Source organism: Lactuca saligna, chromosome 4 (genome assembly GCF_052625555.1).
Source record: "Lactuca saligna cultivar CGN05327 chromosome 4, ASM5262555v1, whole genome shotgun sequence".
NCBI lineage: Eukaryota > Viridiplantae > Streptophyta > Magnoliopsida > Asterales > Asteraceae > Lactuca > Lactuca saligna.
The window spans coordinates 189,076,348-189,095,351 of NC_136420.1; the positions used below are offsets into that span (position 1 = coordinate 189,076,348).

At 37.1% G+C, this 19,004-nt stretch overlaps 1 protein-coding gene across 1 annotated transcript; it reads right to left on the minus strand.

Annotated features, from left to right (window-relative positions):
* Window positions 1-3,087: 3,087 nt before the first annotated feature.
* LOC145038980 (F-box/FBD/LRR-repeat protein At1g16930-like) lies at window positions 3,088-5,181 on the minus strand. Its single transcript, XM_078987160.1, has 2 exons — window positions 5,006-5,181; window positions 3,088-4,903 (listed from the first exon to the last, which is right to left on the minus strand). Exon 2 carries the CDS (start codon window positions 4,899-4,901, stop codon window positions 3,312-3,314), a length of 1,590 nt encoding a protein of 529 aa, XP_078843286.1. The 5' UTR covers window positions 4,902-4,903; window positions 5,006-5,181; the 3' UTR covers window positions 3,088-3,311.
* Window positions 5,182-19,004: the final 13,823 nt, after the last annotated feature.

Here is a 19,004-nt window from a genome sequence, read left to right on the forward strand (position 1 = left end):
GCGTGCAAGTACTTGCAACGTACTCCTTGTACGCCCAGCGTACTCGTACATCATGCAAAACCCTAAAAGACACGAATTAAAGATCACTGGCTAAATAAAAGGGTACCTGGATTTCGAGCTGTTACAGAAATGGCCAAGACTTGAATATATAGGGTGATTTTACGGCCCACATGGATTTTACGGCCATAAAGTCCAATGTGGTGGCCGTGAACTCATGGTGTTAGTGATTTAGGCTTGATCATTGTTCAGTGGTTCTAGCTGGTACTTCCTAGCACTCATTCCTTTAGTGTATTGGGCTCAGAACACTCAAACAGGCTCTAAACAATGCCAAATGTTAGCAGGAGTGATTCTGTCATTGAGTTGAGTTAACTGACTGAGCTTTCAAAGCAAAATTTCCGGGTTGTTACAAGTACCATTACCACTAGAGTTTAGTCTAACCTTTTACCGAGACTAATTAATAGTCTAGCTATTATTACTATTATATAAGCATTAAACAATACTCTTCACACACTATGTACAGACAGGGGCCAGACATAAAACATTGGAGGGCAGGACCATTTTGGCATATAGCACTTCTGAAATCCAACAACCCTATGCGACCCTTTAAACTAGATTCCCCGTACCTCGAGTGGTTAAAAAGATATTATAACGACACTTATATAACTCATAATAATAGCCCAAATAATTATTATAAGGTCCTAATAACATTACTATATTTTAAATAAAAGCTATATTAGAGATAGTGTATGCCTAGCTCACATACATCGGGTTTTTTATTAAAAATCGGGCTTCGCTGGAGCAGCGTTTCCGAGCCGAAAGCTTTTCTTCTCGGAGCCGTCCGACGCTCCAGAGCTTCCTTCTCATGCTAGGGAGGTTCCCTAGACTTGGTAGGTGTTTAGGGAGTCTAGAGAGAAGTTAGAGAGAGAAAGAGAGGTTATGGTATGAAGAAAATATGAAGGATTCATCCTCTATTTATAGGGATTTTATCGTAGAGTAGCCCCTAAGCTTCGTTCGTATCTTCCACGTACGAGCTCCATTTTCTATGTTATTTATATCCACGCGTTGATATTTACAAGTACTACAACTTTCATTTAGACCCTGTCGGCTATTTCTCATTGTAGTTCAGATTTACAAAACTGTATTCAAATTCGCCGCGCTTGAAGAGTATAGACTAAATTTCGTCTATATCTTTAACATACGAGTTTCATTTTCGACGTTCTTTATATGTATGTAACCCTTGAAACATATTCTATAACTTGGTTAAGATTATTTAGTTTATTCTAAATAATCTTTTATCGAAAAGTCATTTTTGACCCTTATTATCTCTAAATTGACTAGCCCGAATCTACGGGCGTTACAATACATTTAAGAATGCTATTTTTTAAGATTTATTTTCATTTTTTGATGATATGTTATTAGAATATGTACAACTATATTGAAATGTAAAAGGCTGTTAGTCTATAAGAATATGTACGAATTTGTACTTAGGTTCGGATGTATATTAAGAAATAAAATAATAGACCCTCATTCTGACTTGGATGTATATGAAGAATGTGTAGAATTTTTAAATCAGGTTCATTATCAAAAATATGTGAATTGGAACTATATTCTGCAAAAATAAAATCGAAAATATCTTTACTAGTTTATTGTTGCCATTTTGCCATTCTAACAAAATAAAATCGAATTTTAAATTTGAACTGATTTAAAAAGAAAATGTATTTTAAAAAAGGAGGAAATTAATTATTCTTTAAAATCCAAAATTTTCCTTTTTTTAATATAGATTAATTGACAAAAATATTCTTATTGTGTGATTATTTGGTACATATTACCCTATTGTAATATCATAGACTCTCATATAATGACCATTGATTCCATTAATTCCATTGGTCGAGATTTGTGCTTTAAACACACAATATATGTTAGTAACATATGAACCTAGCCATATATATATATATATATATATATATATATATATATATATATATATATATATATATATATATATATATATATATATATATATATATATATATATATATATATATATATAGGTTGGTCGATAGGTAGGTTCCGTTGATATTAAAAATAAAATAGAGATTTTGAGATTCAATCTCAACAACGTATTTCACATCTGTTACTCTATCCCTCCGATGTACCAACACGACAGTCCTAGTATAATATAAATGATTATACAATGTCGCCTGTTACTTTCTCCCCCGCCACCATAACTGCTGCCGCCACCACCATTACCACCATCTTTGACACCAGCCGATCCCACCACTATCACCACTGTTATTTATACCACCGTCACCTCTACCAATCTACTATTTTCTAAGATTTAAGTAGTCAAAGTATCATATTTATCGCATTTTTAAAAAAGTTAACTTGTATACACTCCAACTGTTTGATGAAATGCATAAACTAAATTACCACGTTATATTCACATATGAGTATGTTTTCTCACCTAAATGAATATGTGATTATTAAAACACAAAACAAATATGCAAGTCTGTATGTTATTCATATGTGAATAACATATAAAAATTATATATATTTCTAAAAACACATTGTAATATTCATATATGAATATACTGTGCAATATTCACATATGAATATACCAACTATTATTCATAAGTGAACATACGATCTAATATTCACAAGTGAATATACTATGTACTATTTTCATGTGATATACCATGTAATACTATATAATGTTCACATATGAAAATATCATATAATATTCATAAGTAAATATACCGTCTAATATATATATATATATATATATATATATATATATATATATATATATATATATATATATATATATATATATATATATATATATTTCTAACCTTTCTAATTATTATTATTTTTCAAATATATTGATAAATAATAATAAATTTTTAATAGTTAGTTAAATTAAACATGTTATTCATGTCATCTATTTGTTTCTTGAACTGTTTTAAACATAAAACAACAAATTACTTTCCGTTGCAATACAAAACCACAAAATATTTTTATTTTTAATTCACAGCACATTATTATTTTCAACTTAAAACATTAACATAATTTCATTTTTAACCAAGATTGTAAAAAAAATTTATTTTTAATTCACGACTTAAAAACACTTCAATTTTAACTAAAACATTAACATACTTTTACTCTTAACCAAAACTGTAACATACTCCATCAAAATAAACTGATCACCGACACAGTATTTTTTGGATACATCACTAGTATACCTTACAAAAACTATTAGAAATAGATAAGAGATGTAATGGTAAAGTAAAACATGAGATATGATTCAAGCGTTAACACCATGTTAGCCTGAATTCAGGAGTCAGTCCTTCTAGAAAGCTTGTGTGGGAATCGGTTAGGGTTTCCCATTCTCGATTATGAGGTTGTTTTATTTGAACATTTTTCAGGTAACTAGGCCAATATGATGTTGTGGCTGGCTTATTCTTGTTTCTCTCCAAGACCTCTCTCAACATGAACTTGCAAAAGTGATTATTATGTTTTAACATGGAGTCTGGCCATATAGATATGTGGTCAGGATGGCAAATCTCAAAAAATGCATCAAAAAACTGGGAGCGCTCCCACGTGCATTCATCCCCAATGGTTTTGAACAACACTTGTTGCACGTTGATAGCAGGAGGAAAGAGGAGTCTTGTTCTTAGATCATCGATGTTGATCTCCAATGGCAATGGCACGTTATAGTTGAAGGTTGTTATAATAACTTTGCACTTGCGTGATAACATGAACGCTTCCCTCATCTTAAGGAAAAAAGAAGCATCCAGCTCGTCCATGTGAAGTCCCATCCGAAACTCAATTTGCTCGAGATTAGAGTATGGAAACAAGAGACTAGGGATTATTTTGCCAGTTAAAGAGAAAAAAAGTAATTTTGGAGCAGTAACATGTACCATGTCCAAAAGCTTGGATGAGCATCCGAGCATCGAAAATCTGTTGATGGATGTAGATGTGAAATGAAAACTCCCTAACGCCCAACATGCCATATCAAGGGTCAAACTTTTGAGAAAAGGTAATCCCAATTTATTGATCATGTCTAGAGAATCATTATCCCTGATCATACCGCCACCTAAAGTTAAGTCTGTGACGCTGCTTCCTAGTGATATTGAATGACTGTTGATCAATGGTCCTCTACGTTTATGCACTCGATTCATGATACGCACATTGCAGCCGAAAAATCTGAGATTTTGGACATGACTGATTTCAAAAGCAGTAGAGCCTCTATCCGAAGTAACTATTTGTAAATGGGAAAGACACGGAAGGTTTTTAACCTTGATGGTCTTGAGGTCCTTTGAACATACTATAAGCTCTATCTTCTTGAGCAAGCTACAAGAAGAAAATATGGCATGGAGTAGCTCTTCACTTATGCGCACGCGAGACAAGTGCAGTTCTCGTAGGGACACACATTCTGGATGACGGTTAGTCGTCATCCGAACAGCGGAATTGGCAGCTGATACTCTGATCTTAGTTAGGTTTTTACCTGAGAGTATCTCCGCTGGCAAATCCAGGGAGGCACCGGAAGGACAGATTGTGAGGGAAAGCTCTTTAAGACAAGTTTTGGTTGCCACACTTCGGATCCATTTTTCTGTAAGAGAAGCCGCCTCCTGGTTCTTGATATCGATGTCAAGCTCAAACCTTTGGAATGGTATGTTGTTATCGAAATACCTTATCAGAGTGCGCTCCATGTCTACCAACTTCATCTTGTCCTGTATATGAAACCTGAGGTTAGGGATGGTGGACCAAGCGTGTAGCCACGACTTGGACAGGACACTGGTGCAGGCCGCTTCTCTTAACGACAACCGAGATTGTATACCGTGCATCAATTCCGGAACATCTTCTAGTCTTGGACTGCGTCTCCTCGCTTTTTGATTCATACCTAACGTCCAATAAAAAACACCAACATCGCATAATTAATTCATACCTCAAAATCGAAAATTAATATAAGAAAAAGCTACAACAAATTAATACAAGAATTTACCAGATCCAGAGATATCAACAGTAGCCAACGCCTCAATCACACAAATTTCACGGTTGTGGGTATTTATGACTTTATGATCGTAGGGTTAAATTTATATTTATCTTATATATTATATTTGGGCTCTTATTGAATTAAGATTTTATATTTTTTCATTAGCAATTGAGCCCAAAAAGACCTTATAAATGTTCATGAATATGTCATTTTCTGGTCGCTAACGAAATATGAATGTTTTTTCATAAATATGATTAAAATTGAAGGGTTTTTTTTAGGGGAAATCTTTAGTATTGTTGGAAACTTTTTGGCAAGTTTATGAAATTATCTCAAATTAATGTTTTTTTTTCTTATAAAAAATTCCTGAAAACCAACTAACACTTTCAATTTGATCTTTTTTTCAGCAGGTGAAGGTTTGCCGGAGATGGCCTCCGCCGCTTCCAGCCATCTAACTTCGACGGGACCGCCACCGTTCGACTCCCTTATTTCTTATTTCTTTTTCTGGATTCACAAGGATGAAGCTATTGATGTTGTTGATCTGTGGTGGTATGTAGAGGTGTTTGATGGCCAAGAATGACAAAGATGGCTTGTTAGTGGCCTGATGGTTGCGGAGCTAGGGTTCGTGGGGGTGGCCTGCATGCTGGTGTAGTGACAAAGGCAGAATTGCCTCTATCTTCCAAAACTTGCACAAGATTCCACCCTCCTTGACTTCTTGTTTGTATGGATTGCAGAGGTGGTGATGATGGGTGGTAATGGTTGGTTCTATTGAAAGTGGAGGTTAGAATGGAGGGATACGGTGTACAGGGGTATGGTGGTAATGGAGAAGCGTTAAGGTTATCATGATGGTGAGGTCTTTGGGATCTTGAGAGGTGGAAAATTGATGGTATGGTGGTCCGGTGAAGTGAGCTATGGCGGAAGAGGATGGTCCGACGAAGTGACCTGTTGTGAGAAGGCTAACCTGAAGAAAAGAACCAAAATGTAACAATTTAGTAATTTTTATTAAAACAATAATTTGGGTTTGGATATTTCACTTTTTTAAAATACTTATATATTAGCTTTTTAATTTTCTAAAAAAATATTCCTTTTTGATTTTTTAAATATTATCTTAGCATATCTTTTTTTATGTTTGACAGATTTTATTATTTTAATTTAATTTAATATTATGATATTCTCTTTAATGGATACGAAAATTGTTTTTTTCTTTTAAAAATTATTGCTTTTATAGCTTTCTAGACAAATGATATCATTTAAGGCATAAGATCGGCTTCATATATGATCGATTACCGCTTTTCAAATTCGTCATGGCAGGATCAGGGTCATAAGTTTGATTTGGAGTCATAAATCCTACCAAAAATATGAAAAACATCACATCGTTTAATAATAAAAAGTTCAAAATGGTTTTTTTAGTATTCATATCGGATGCACTTAGTTACACTACAAGAATAATACCTTGTAGCTATTACACGTATGCCGACGACACTTGTTGTCGCTACAAATGCAATTATGTCCACGACAAGTTGTCGGTACAAGGTTGACAAACTATCTTCGACCTGAAAATCTATGCTGACAAAACGTCGTTGCCATAGCTTGGGCGAGAACGAAAAGCAGTTACTCGGTTTTCTTTAAACCTATACCGATGACACGTCATCGGTATATATAATTTTTATTTATTTAAATATTGTGTTGCAGAAAAAAAAATATCATTGTTTTTTTTTGGGAAAGTTGTATCGATGAAAAGTCATTGGCATAACATGTGGAAATCTGCATTAAATGTATCCCGATGACGAATCGTGTCAGCATAGATAATTATTTTTAATTATTTTTTTTATTTGCGAGAAAGAGCAAACGACGTCGTTTTCATTAACCCTATATCGAGGACTTGTTGTCGACTTATGGTGCGAACGTCTTCGGTGCACTAAACCCTCGTCATTCATAATCACGCGTACAAAGAACCATCCAAAAATGTTCTCGACCGACAACTGTTTTTCCGATGCGATATCACCGCCTTTCACCGGTAAACTTCATCCATTATACTTTTGCTGATTTCACACATTTTAGGTTCAATTTTCAGTGTTTTGTGGTTCAATTTCTAGAAATTCATCCACAAGAGACGAGCACTATCAACAGTTTGGACATATGCCGACATGTCGTAGATATAACTCTTTGGTTGAATACGGTTACAAACATAGGCGACAACATGTCGTCGCTATAGATCCCATCTATCCCGACGAAATGTTGTCGTTATAGATTTAGATTATTATGACGACATGCCGTTGGTAAGAATAATTAATAAAACCTTTATTATTATCGAAAATCATTCCCGACGGAACTTATGACGGCATGTTGTTGGTATATGGGCTACCTATTCAGACGACAATTTTCACATATGCCGCAAAAGCTATGAGACGACGTGTCACTAGTATAGCATATCCCAACAACTTGTAGTCGGCATAGGATTAAAAAGTGTCGTCGGTACATGCTCTGATTCTTGTAATGCTAGTCCAAAATAAATATTACATTTTTTGTAGATAAATATTAACGATCTTATGTTCAATCATATGATCTTACGATCTAATCCTACAATCTTACCTAAATTTACTAAAATAAACCTATCATGACCAAGATCATTTTCCCTGAGTGAGATCGAATGATTGTTTGCTGATCGAATGATTGTTTGCTAATATGAACATGATCTCAAATTCACCAATACTAATTGTTTTTTTTTTAAAAAGATAATTATTATTTGTATTTTAATATATATATATATATATATATATATATATATATATATATATATATATATATATATATATATATATATATATATATATATGTATATATATATTATAAAATAATGTCATCTGTATAAATAATAGCAAGATAAGTTTGTGTCACATAAAATAAAAATATAATAAGATAATAGTAAAATAACTTTGTCACACAAAAAATATTATATTAAGATACAAAAATTATATATTTTTTTGTAAAACCTTTAAATGACCTTATTTATTAAGAAGCCCTCATATTTTATCATTAATATGTTTATCGGTAAAATGACAAATTCTTAAGCAATTGAAAGTTTTTTGGTGTTGGTTGCTAATAAAAAAATATAAATACTTACTCGATTATTATGTGAGGCCAAAATATAAAACAAAAAAAAAAAAAAAAAAAAAAAAAAATTCTAAGTATTTTCCTTTTTTATACTATTTTAAAGCATGTGTGAACCATAATTCAGAGTAATGCATTTAAGAAAAACAAAGAACGGGAGACTAGGACCTTTTTTTTACAAACAATTCACAGCTTCGGTCCATCTCCTCTTTCATCGACCATCAATCCAACGCCCTAGGATCGTTCAAGAAATATCATAAATTTCTGATGACTAGCATTCTCTGTCAACCCTTAAAACCCTATAATTAATTTCAAGGTATCTGAATCAATACCGTAAATTCAAACATATGCACAATTAAATGAATTTAAGAACAAAAAGGTTGAAGGCGTTCTACAAATAGGTTCCATTTATCAAGTTTCAATTCTAAACACCAAGAGTGGTTAATCCATCTAACTAAAAGCTAAGGAGTCTTTACCTCGAGGTGACAAAAATTGACAAAACACGCTAGACGAATACGAAATAAACAGATTTCTCGAGGTGACAAAAATTGACAAAACACGCTAGACGAATACGAAATAAACAGATTTGGGTTAGAGATATTAACTTATTTAAGTAAATTAGTTGACATGACACAACGACTTAAAGTAAATAAGTAAGATTATGGTGGAGAATTTCAACTCGAAATAGCATATTTATTTATATGCAAGTCTTTTTAATTCTTTAAATAAATTAAAAAGACCAAAACCAAAACAATATCTAAAAGATATTTTTTAGTTAACTCACTTTGTAATATGGAAATGATTTGGCCGTTTAGGTTAAGACTTGAATTTCTATCTTTTTGTCTTCTCTAAAACTCCATATTAGATACATGTAAATGTTTTAGTCTTTATTGTATTCTTTATTCGTTATAAGGGGCGTACTTGTAATATTTTTTTCCTATATAATTCATTACTTCCAAGACCATTGGCATGGAGATTCGTTTATCTCATGGTATCAAGAGCCTAACTCCTTCATCTTTTCCTTCCCTTCTATTCCTCTTCCTCTTCCTCACATTTTTCTTCTCCTTTCGTCATCCTTTACATTGTCACGTTCTTCTTCCTCCCATGACTCCATCCTTCCCATGAACACCATGTCACGTTCTTTAGCCTTGCCATCCCAAATTTTGGTTGATAACAAGCCGATTGTGAATCTGGATCTTATGAAGTGGCTTGTCGCCGATTAACGTGTCGTTATTCTTCTCCAAGCATCGCTCACGGAGGAGGCATTCTCGGAGGTTGTAGGTCTTGCCACCGCCCATGATATTTGGCCTACTCTCAAAGTTGCTTATGGAAATTCTTCTTTGGAGCGTGTTCAGAATTTAAGCAATCACCTTCATCATCTCAACAACGGAATTTCTATCGTTTCAGTTTTTGGTCGATAGTTTAAAAGTCTTTGTGACCAACTAGAAATTATTGGCATGCAATTGATAAGTCCGAAAAAGACCCATTCGTTTCTCTGTGGTCTTGATTCTTTATTTGAGACATTCTTCATGGCTATTTGTGCCTTGCATGCTCCCTATAATTTTCGTGACTTGCTTGCCTAAGGCGAGGGACATGAAATCTTCCTCAAATCCATTCACGGATCAGCCCCCACTCCCATGGCTTTCTCAACTCGTGCAGCCCCCTCCTCGGATCGTGGGAGAGGGGTACTAGATTTCACGGTGGTCGTGGTCATGGTCGCCACACTCTTCACTATCAACTATTCTGTTAAAATAGCCACTATGGAAGCGCTTGTCCTCAACTAGCTTTGTTTCTAAACCAACCACTCACCACCGATGTAGATCTTGCTAAAGCTTTTTCTTGCGGATTGTCACATGAATAATTCTGGTCCGAATTGGTATGTTGATTTCAGTTCCTCCAATCATATGGTGTCCTCCTCGGGTTCAGTCTCTTAACTCGAGCCTTTTAGTGGTGATTCCTCGTTGTCATTTGGAAATGGTAATACCATTCCCATCTCTTCCATTGGGACTTCCTCACTTGCAAATGGTATACGCTTATAGCATTATAACGTCCCAAAAATATGAACCCAAAAATTTCATTTTTAATTTAAGTAAGACAGTATTCCAACATCATCCATACATCCCAAATAAAACAAGTGCATCAAATATCATAAATTCAGAGTGAAATATCAAGTGCGGAATCCATGTGGTGTGTGTGATGTAGTCTTCCCGAGCTCTTCCCCTTGGAACCGGAAGTACCTGAAACATAAACTGAAAACCGTAAGCATTAAGCTTAGTGAGTTCCCCAAGATACCGCATACCAACATACATAGTATATAATGAGCCCTGTCCAATGAGTATAATGGGCCCGCCCTAACTTCCCGGATGAACACCTCCTCTACATTTCAAACACTAAAAGGCTAAGTTAAAGAGTGATTCCAAATACTACATATTGTGAATTACTTGGTTACGAAAGAAATTCCCCACTCGTTTAGCAAGCACCAAAAGGCTAAGTTAAAGAGTGATTCCAAATACTACATATGGGACGACCCTTATCTTCGGAAGCATTGTCCGAATCAACTAATACAGAGGTGTGTTCACCAAAATGAGGTTGAATCTATCTTGAAGTTTTGCCACGAGTATCCATGCGGAGGACATTTTGGTCAAAACAAAACTATGCGAAAGGTGCTCGAATGTGGACTCTATTGGCCTACAATGTCAAGAGATACTTATCTATTTTGCAAGAGTTGTGATAGATGTCAAAGAATGGGCACCATATCCATGAAGAACGAAATGATTCAAAGCCCTATTCTCATTTGTGAAATCTTTGATGTATGGGGAATTGACTTCATAGGCTCATTCCCCGTTTCTTTCGGTTATACTTATATTCTCTTAGCGGTTGATTACGTCTCCAATTGGGTTGAAGCAAAGGCTACAAGGCATGATGATTCTAAAACTGTAATTGACTTTTTGAAGGCAAACATTTTTGCAAGATTTGGTGTACCACGAGCCTTGGTAAGTGATAGGGACACTCATTTTTGCAATAAAATGATGGAAGCTATGATGAAGAGATATGGTATCATACACTGGATATCAACCGCTTATCATCCGCAAACAAACGGCCAAGCCGAAGTGTCAAATCGAGAAGTCAAACAAATTCTTGAAAAGACGGTCAACACTTCACGAAAAGATTGGAGCTTGAAGTTAGAAGATGCATTATGGGCGTATCGGACCGCCTACAAAACTCTAATTGGTATGTCTCCATTCCGCCTCGTCTATGGAAAGTCGTATCATTTACCGGTGGAATTAGAACACAAGGCATATTGGGCGGTTAAAAAATGAAATTTCAATCTTGAAGAAAGTGGAAAGCACCAAAAAATGCAACTTCAAGAAATATAAGAGTTGAGGAACGAGTCTTATGAAAACGCAAGCATCTACAAAGATAAGACGAAAGCATTTCATGACAAGCACATCACTCGTAAGCATTTTATTTCAGGGCAAAAAGTTCTCCTTTATCATTCATGCTTAAAGCTATTCCCGGGAAAGTTGCGATCTCGATGGCACGGACCTTTTATTGTTATAAAAGTGTTTGATCACGGTATGGTTGAAATTAAAAGTTTGGAAACAATTCAAATATTCAAAGTGAATGGGCATCGCTTGAAACCATTTTATGAAGGCTTTGACATAGGAGAATTTGACCACATAACACTGGAAAATCCGAATTACGAAGGTTGACGGAAGCGGAGCTATGACTTGGCAAAGATGTTAAACAAATGAATTGTAAATAAATAATATCTGCTTAAAGTTTTGGGTGATTCTAAGCTTGAAGTTGGCCTAAAAATAAGCATATTTAAGTCTAGCAATGATCTTGGTGAAGTTTGAAAAATGCAAAATATCTACACTTTGCGTGGGTACCCGCGTAGCCGTTCCGCGACCAACCCCCAGCCGCGCAAATCTGAGTCCCAATTACCCCCACATGGGATGCAATCTGTGATGTGCGCGCGGCTGAAGCCCACCCGCGTAGGCTCTGCGTGACCTGAATATCCACCCTCGCAACCACTTGCGCGGCTAGCCTTCACCCTCGTAATCACTTGCACGACCAAGACCAACTTATCACTTCCCTTGCGACCATTATACCAGCACATACTATCCATATACGGCCTACTCCCCGCCCAATAACCCGCCCTTAACCGTATGTGGCCCACCCAACTACACGATAACCCAGCGTGACCCAAAACCGGACCCAGCCCATTCATACCACTAACCTTATACCCCATTAACCCGTCGTACCCCCTTCCCCCCTTGTGCCTCCCGTCTTCAAACGAACAATAGCCACAGCGAGTCCATCACGTCTGCCGCCTATCGCCGCATCTAGTCAACATCGCCGATCGATACTGCCAAACTCGCCACCATGTTGTCGTCTCCCACCCTCATCTCCCTAGCCAACCCAACCGCCAACAACCCCTCCCTTTCGTCGCCGTAAAAGTGCAACCACCCACCATTGTCGTCTTCCTTGCTGCTATCACCGGCGCTTCCGCTCCACCCTATTCCCCACAAAATTCCGACCATACCACTACCTTTCTTCACCAGTAAAAACCTCCCGACACTGTCATTCCCGTGCTCTCCGGAAAACTGAATAACCTCCATCCCGCCACCAACATCCATCAAATTCAAACTTTTATTGGGGAAATCTTCACCAAACACACCTACAGATGTCGATCTACTGTTAATTTGGGAATATCTTGTAGTCGGAAAACCTAGCTCCGCTGTCGGCCACCGTCTGTCACCGCCACTCATTTTGACCAAAAATTTCGAAATTTTTGTTTCTCACCGGAGTTTCAAAAGATTCAATCTTGCGGGTCAAATTCAAGCTTGGGGTGTGGTTGTAGCGGATTTCTTTCGGGTTTTGGCACTCAAAATTGGTACATTTCTATTAATTCTTTTTCATTCAATTTCTAATTTCATAAGCTTGTGCTATGCATTATGTTGATTAGAATTAGACTTAATTTGCTTTGAATTGATTGGATAGCATCGAATTGTGCCAAATTGCAAGTTTGGAATATTTGTCCAGTTTATATTCTTGTTATTTGAATTGATTGGATTTGTGTGAGGCAATTGTGAGGGATAATTTTGGCCAAGTTTTTGTGTTTATTAGGTTATATTGGCAGGTGCAATGGCAAGGGACAAAACCATTCACACAACTCATGGTTCTTCCTGTGAGGCTTCATCCTCGCGATCCAAAAAAAAAAGTGTCAACTGAGAATATCGATCGTGAGGGTAACATTGTCCTCACTAGCGTGCAAATCAAACAATTCGAGCCACCAAATTTTACCACCAAGATTCCATGATGCAACTTGGCCGTGACAATTGTCTATAACAAATGTTCTTCAACATCGGTTGGCACAAGTTTTGTAACGCCCGTAGATCCGGGCTAGTCAATTTAGAGGCAATAGGGGTCGAAAACGACTTTTTGACAAAAGATTATTTAGAATAAATAATCTTAACCAAGTTGTAGAATATGTCTCAAGGTTTCCGTACATATAAAGAACACCGAAATCCGAGTTATAACGAAGAAGTTATGACCCGTTGAAGTTTCGCGACGGAATTGGCACGATACTGGGAAGCGTAAATAGTGAATTTATGATAGAGCGAGATTTAGCCTTAGCAATCTAAACTAAATTCGTAGAATATGTTAAACTAAGAACATCGATAAAAAGAACGCCCAAATCTAACTCTGTATGAAATAGTTATGATTTTTCGAAGTTTCGAAATTCGAATATTAGATCAAGTGGTTTTCAGCCAACACGACCTAAACGAGAATCGAATATCTCGTTAAGAGTAGCGTAACGAGAAAAATATGGGCGAAAACGGACGTCGGATGAAGAAGTTATGAGAATTTAATGGACCAATCCTGTCCCGGCCTGTTAATAATATAAAATTTAAAATCGAGTCAAAATTAGCCGATGGAGTCTAAACGAAAGTTGTAGAGTACGTTCCCACCTTCGCGTGGATATAAAGAACGTCGAAAACGGAGCTCGTACGTGAAAGTTGTGATTTTTAGAATTCAAGAAGGAAAATTGCGAAACTGAGATGACGTGGCAACATCTGGACCCTCCATCGCTGATCAGACCTCGCTTCAGATCTTGACACATCGCCCCTCGCTATTACGCCCCGCGTACGAAAAAGTTACGCCCCGCGTAACTTCGGTCTGATCCATCCGACGATGCTAGACAGCTGGCTTCGGCTGGCAACCTTATCCAAGGTGTACGCCCAGCGTAACCGAGGCTGCTGGCACCTATAAAAAGGGGTGCGAACCCTTCCGAAAATTTCACACCTTTCTTCATTTCTTCTCTCACTACTTTCTCTCTCTAGGGTTTTGAACCCTCCATAAAGTCTAGGTGAACCCCTAGCACCCTAAGGAAGCCCCGAGGCTCCCGGAATCCCGAGAAAAAGAGTCTTTCGGTTTCGAAACACTGCTCCAATTAAGTTCCGGTTTTCGATAAAATTGATTGTAAGTGTGCTACGCTTACGTAGTTTTTAATATAGCTTTCAAATAATTATAGGAATATTATTACGTCCTTAAAATAAATATTTGGGCTATTATTATGAGTTATATTGAGTGTTATTAACGCTTATATAATAATAATAATAATAATCAGACTAATTAATTTGTCGCGGTTATCGTTAGACTAAACCCTAGTGGTATTGGTACTAGGTTTTATCGAAGGAAATTGTTTTGAGAGTATCGAAGCGCTGTCCGAGTGCTGAGTCAACACTTTTTAGGTGAGTCCATAGTTGCTTTCATCTTACACATAGATATGAAGTATTTTATGTAAATTACGTGTTATGTGTGCATATTATCTGAGTACTTGTTGTCTATGCTAAATGAACGATTTTATACATGTTTTAAATGATTTAAACTGTATATGTATTTTATATCTACGATAATGTTGGGGTAAACATGGGTAGATATAATAGATGGAATATGAGTTGAATGATGAGTTGAGAGGTGTTATAGACCACGAGGTGAGGGTGAGAGGTGGACGGTGAGGGTGTAAGGTGGACGATGCGAGAAGCCTTTTTCCTAAATGATGGCCCCGTCATTCAGCAGAGTATGGATGACAACCACAGACTATTCTAGACAGTCCAGTGGAACACTAGCAGGCTCGCAACCTGTAGGTGTTGTGAACGATGTGTTCACCCGGTGTACTCTAAACCTTGGTGATCATGCGGACTTGATGCCTAAACCCTGGTGATCTTGCAGACTTGATGCCTAAACCTTGGTGATCATGCAGACTTGATGCCTAAACCCTGGCGACTATGCAGACTTAGTGGCCGTTGTGTAAACCGTGGCAATGATGGACTTTGTGCCGATTCCTTAGGATAATCCTTAGGAATGAATGAACGAGGAATAGTTGATTCTTAGGGTAGATCCTTAAGAGTAAAGAAGATAATGGGGATGGGTAATTAGGTTTAATTGCTTGATTGTTTAAACATAATAATTATATTATTGTGGGTTGAAAACCCTATGTACTCACCAGGTTTCCCAAGCTGACCCACTCAGTTTATTTATATCACAGGCGTGGATACAAAGTCACTTTACACTGAGAGATTTAAAGAGATGTAGATCACTAGTGTAAATAAATGTAAGTTCTGTTTATGCTTATGTTTCTGTATTAACGATGACATCCCAAACGTTTTGAAATGAATAAAATATGTTTCTTCGAAAATGTTTTAATAACGTATTTATCATGTTTTTCTGGGAACGAATTCCGCAACATTTTTATTAAAAGAAGTACTTTGATTTTTATAAAGCATAAACAAAATCGGTCTTTTCTGGCCGTGAAAATGGCGATGTCACAGTTGGTATCAAAGCATTAGTTTAAGCGAACTAGGAATATGGATTTATTTCTAGACTTAAACTTAGAATGCTAAGTGATGATTGTGAGGAGTGTGTCAAATAGATTTAGGTAATACACCTAAATAGACACAAGCACTAGCTTATTTTAGGAATGATGCCTAAATTGCTTTTACGTGCTAAATGATGCTATAGTTTGAACGGATCTATGGTCTGTTGCCGACCGGATCTGGAAAACTTATGTGTTTAGGATTCTAAACGTATGAATACGATATTAGGACTAGCATATAAATTTTCGGAGTGATAAGGATGATTTAAATGTCAATCGTAAATAAAGATCTAGATTCACCTTATTCAGTGTATAGATCAAGATGGCAAGGACCCGTAGCGGAAACGTAAATGCAAATGGGAACCGAAACCAACCCCCAGTGATTGAGCAAATACCGGTTGTGGTAGCCGCTGCTGAGCCAATAACAATGGCCGGAGTGCAAGCGATGATCCAGGCAATGTTGGATCGTCAAATGGAGGAAACCAGACGTTTGCTCCAGCAAAATCGAGAGGAAGCAACCATACAGATCGAACAGCCCGAGTTGAACGAAAGGCAGACTGAGGAGGGAAACTACAGTGGGACTGTTGGTCAAGCCAACCCACCAATAGTTAGGAAAAACCACCAGGATGGAGGAAAGGATGGATATGGATGCAAATACAAGGATTTCATGGCGTCCAAACCACCGAGTCTATCTGGAAGCCCGACGCCGGTGGAAGTCATGAACTGGATCTCTGAGATGGAGACGATGTTTGAGAGTTGCGAGTGTAGCAACAGGCAGAAGACTGCTCTTGCGGTTCCTTTGTTGAAATCTAGAGTACGAAGCTGGTGGAAGCCACTAGCCGATTTGATGCCCAAAGGAGAAGCGAGTAATATGTCATGGGAGGATTTTCTAGTGCAATTAAAAATGCAGTACTGCTCTGAGCAGGATCGTCTGGAGATCAACAACGAGTTTCAGAATCTAAAGAAGGGAAAGATGAGTGTCATCAAGTATGCTGAAAGTTTTACATAGAAAATGAAGCTTGTTCCTTATCTAGTTCCAACTAAGCTCTCCAAGGTCAATAAGTTTGCCCATGGATTACCAGCAGACTTTGGACCAATGATCAAGTAAGCAACCACTTTGAAAGGAGCCATCTGGGAAACCAGGAATGTTGAGACCCAGATTAGGGAAAAAGGTCTAGAGAGAGCTGAAGTTGGTGAGAAAAGGAAGCATGAAGGATCTTCAAAATCCAACGAGGAAAAGAAATTCTCAAAGACTGAAGAAGGAGGAGGAGGTGAAACCAAGTGGTGCGAGAAGTGTAAAAAGAAGCACTTTGGGAAATGTAGCGAGGAGGTGACTTGCTACAAATGTGGAAAAACAAGACATTACGCCAGCAAGTGTGCATCCAACAAGAAGGTGTGTTATGGATGTAATAAAGAAGGGCATATTTCTAGAGACTACCTAAGGAAAAATAAAGCAGCAAGACCAGAAACACCACCAAGGCCAAGAGCATCTCACATGATCCTCGGTGAACCAGAAAACCATGCGAGGAATCAAGGATGAGGACTTTATACCCGAAGATCAAGTTATGCAGTAGCCATAGTATCGTATGATGTAGCCTATTAGAGGCATAGTCTAGGGTGAACTTAAACACCTATGTAATAGTTTCAAGGAATAATAAAACCTTCGTTTTGTTATCTGATGTGTTAAACTGTTATGTGGTTTTCTTGTATGGTGACTTGGGGACTACGAGACAATACTTGGGACGAGTATGAGTAGGTGTGAAAGGTAGTAGATGCATATACTACCGGAAGCACAGGACTCACACTTGGATCAGGGAAAATCACAAGGTTACCAAGAAGCTAGTAAATGATTTTGTTTTATTCAAGCATGTCGTTACCATCGTTTCGGTTATGACCAAGAAGATTGTTGATATTCCGATCCAAGTGGTCATATCGAATTGAGTCCGACTACGATAAGTATGTTACAGAGAACCGAGTTCGATGTAGCACCAACTTAAGATAGAAGAATTAATCAAAGCGATCAGTAGAAGTATCGCGATGGATGCTAGAAATGCTACCTTTTAAGATGTGATTAGAACATGAAGGAAGATATAGTATGTTCTGGAATTTGACTCTAAACGACATGAGTCCAAGCAATGCATCACACGATGATAGGTCATCAGAATATGACACATCGTTCCATTGTAGTAATGAAAGAACTTATCTTAAGTTCATATCAAATGAGCATTGACATTGTGACTTGAAGGTCATAATTTGGAGTCTAACGTGAAGTAGAGAGTGTATGCAAGATCGAGCACCGCCTGAAGTCAAGGAGTCTAAGAGTTAGATACTCGTTCGAAGAAACATCGAAGTTATGACTTAGGATGAATATATAACAAATGGATTCATCATGTGAACCCTATTTCGTTGATGATTCCGGGACGTAATCATCCTAATGGGAAGATAATTGTAACGCCCATAGATCCGAGCTAGTCAATTTAGAGACAATAGGGGTCGAAAACGACTTTTTGACAAAAGATTATTTAGAATAAATAATCTTAACCAAGTTGCAGAATATGTCTCAAGGTTTATGTACATATAAAGAACACCAAAATCTGAGTTATAACGAAGAAGTTATGACCCGTTGAAGTTTCGCGACAGAACCGGCACGATACCGGGAAGCGTAAATAGTGAATTTACGATAGAACAAGATTTAGCCTTAGTGATCTAAACTAAAGTCGTAGAATATGTTAAACTAAGAACAACGATAAACAGAACGCCCAAATCTGACTTCGTATGAAGAACTTATGATTTTTTGAAGTTTCAGATTAGCAGTGTAAAACCCGAAATTCGAATATTAGATCAAGTGGTTTTCAGCCAATACGACCTAAACGAGAATCGATGATCTCGTTAAGAGTAGCGTAACGAGAAAAATATGAGCGAAAACGGACGTCGGATGAAGAAGTTATGAGAATTTAATGGACCAATCTTGTCCCAGCCTGTTAATAATATAAAATTTAAAATCGAGTCAAAATT

Bases quoted from the DNA above. Each gene is read 5' to 3' on its own strand.
- LOC145038980 (XM_078987160.1), bottom strand. From the start codon at position 4,901: ATGAATCAAAAAGCGAGGAGACGCAGTCCAAGACTAGAAGATGTTCCG.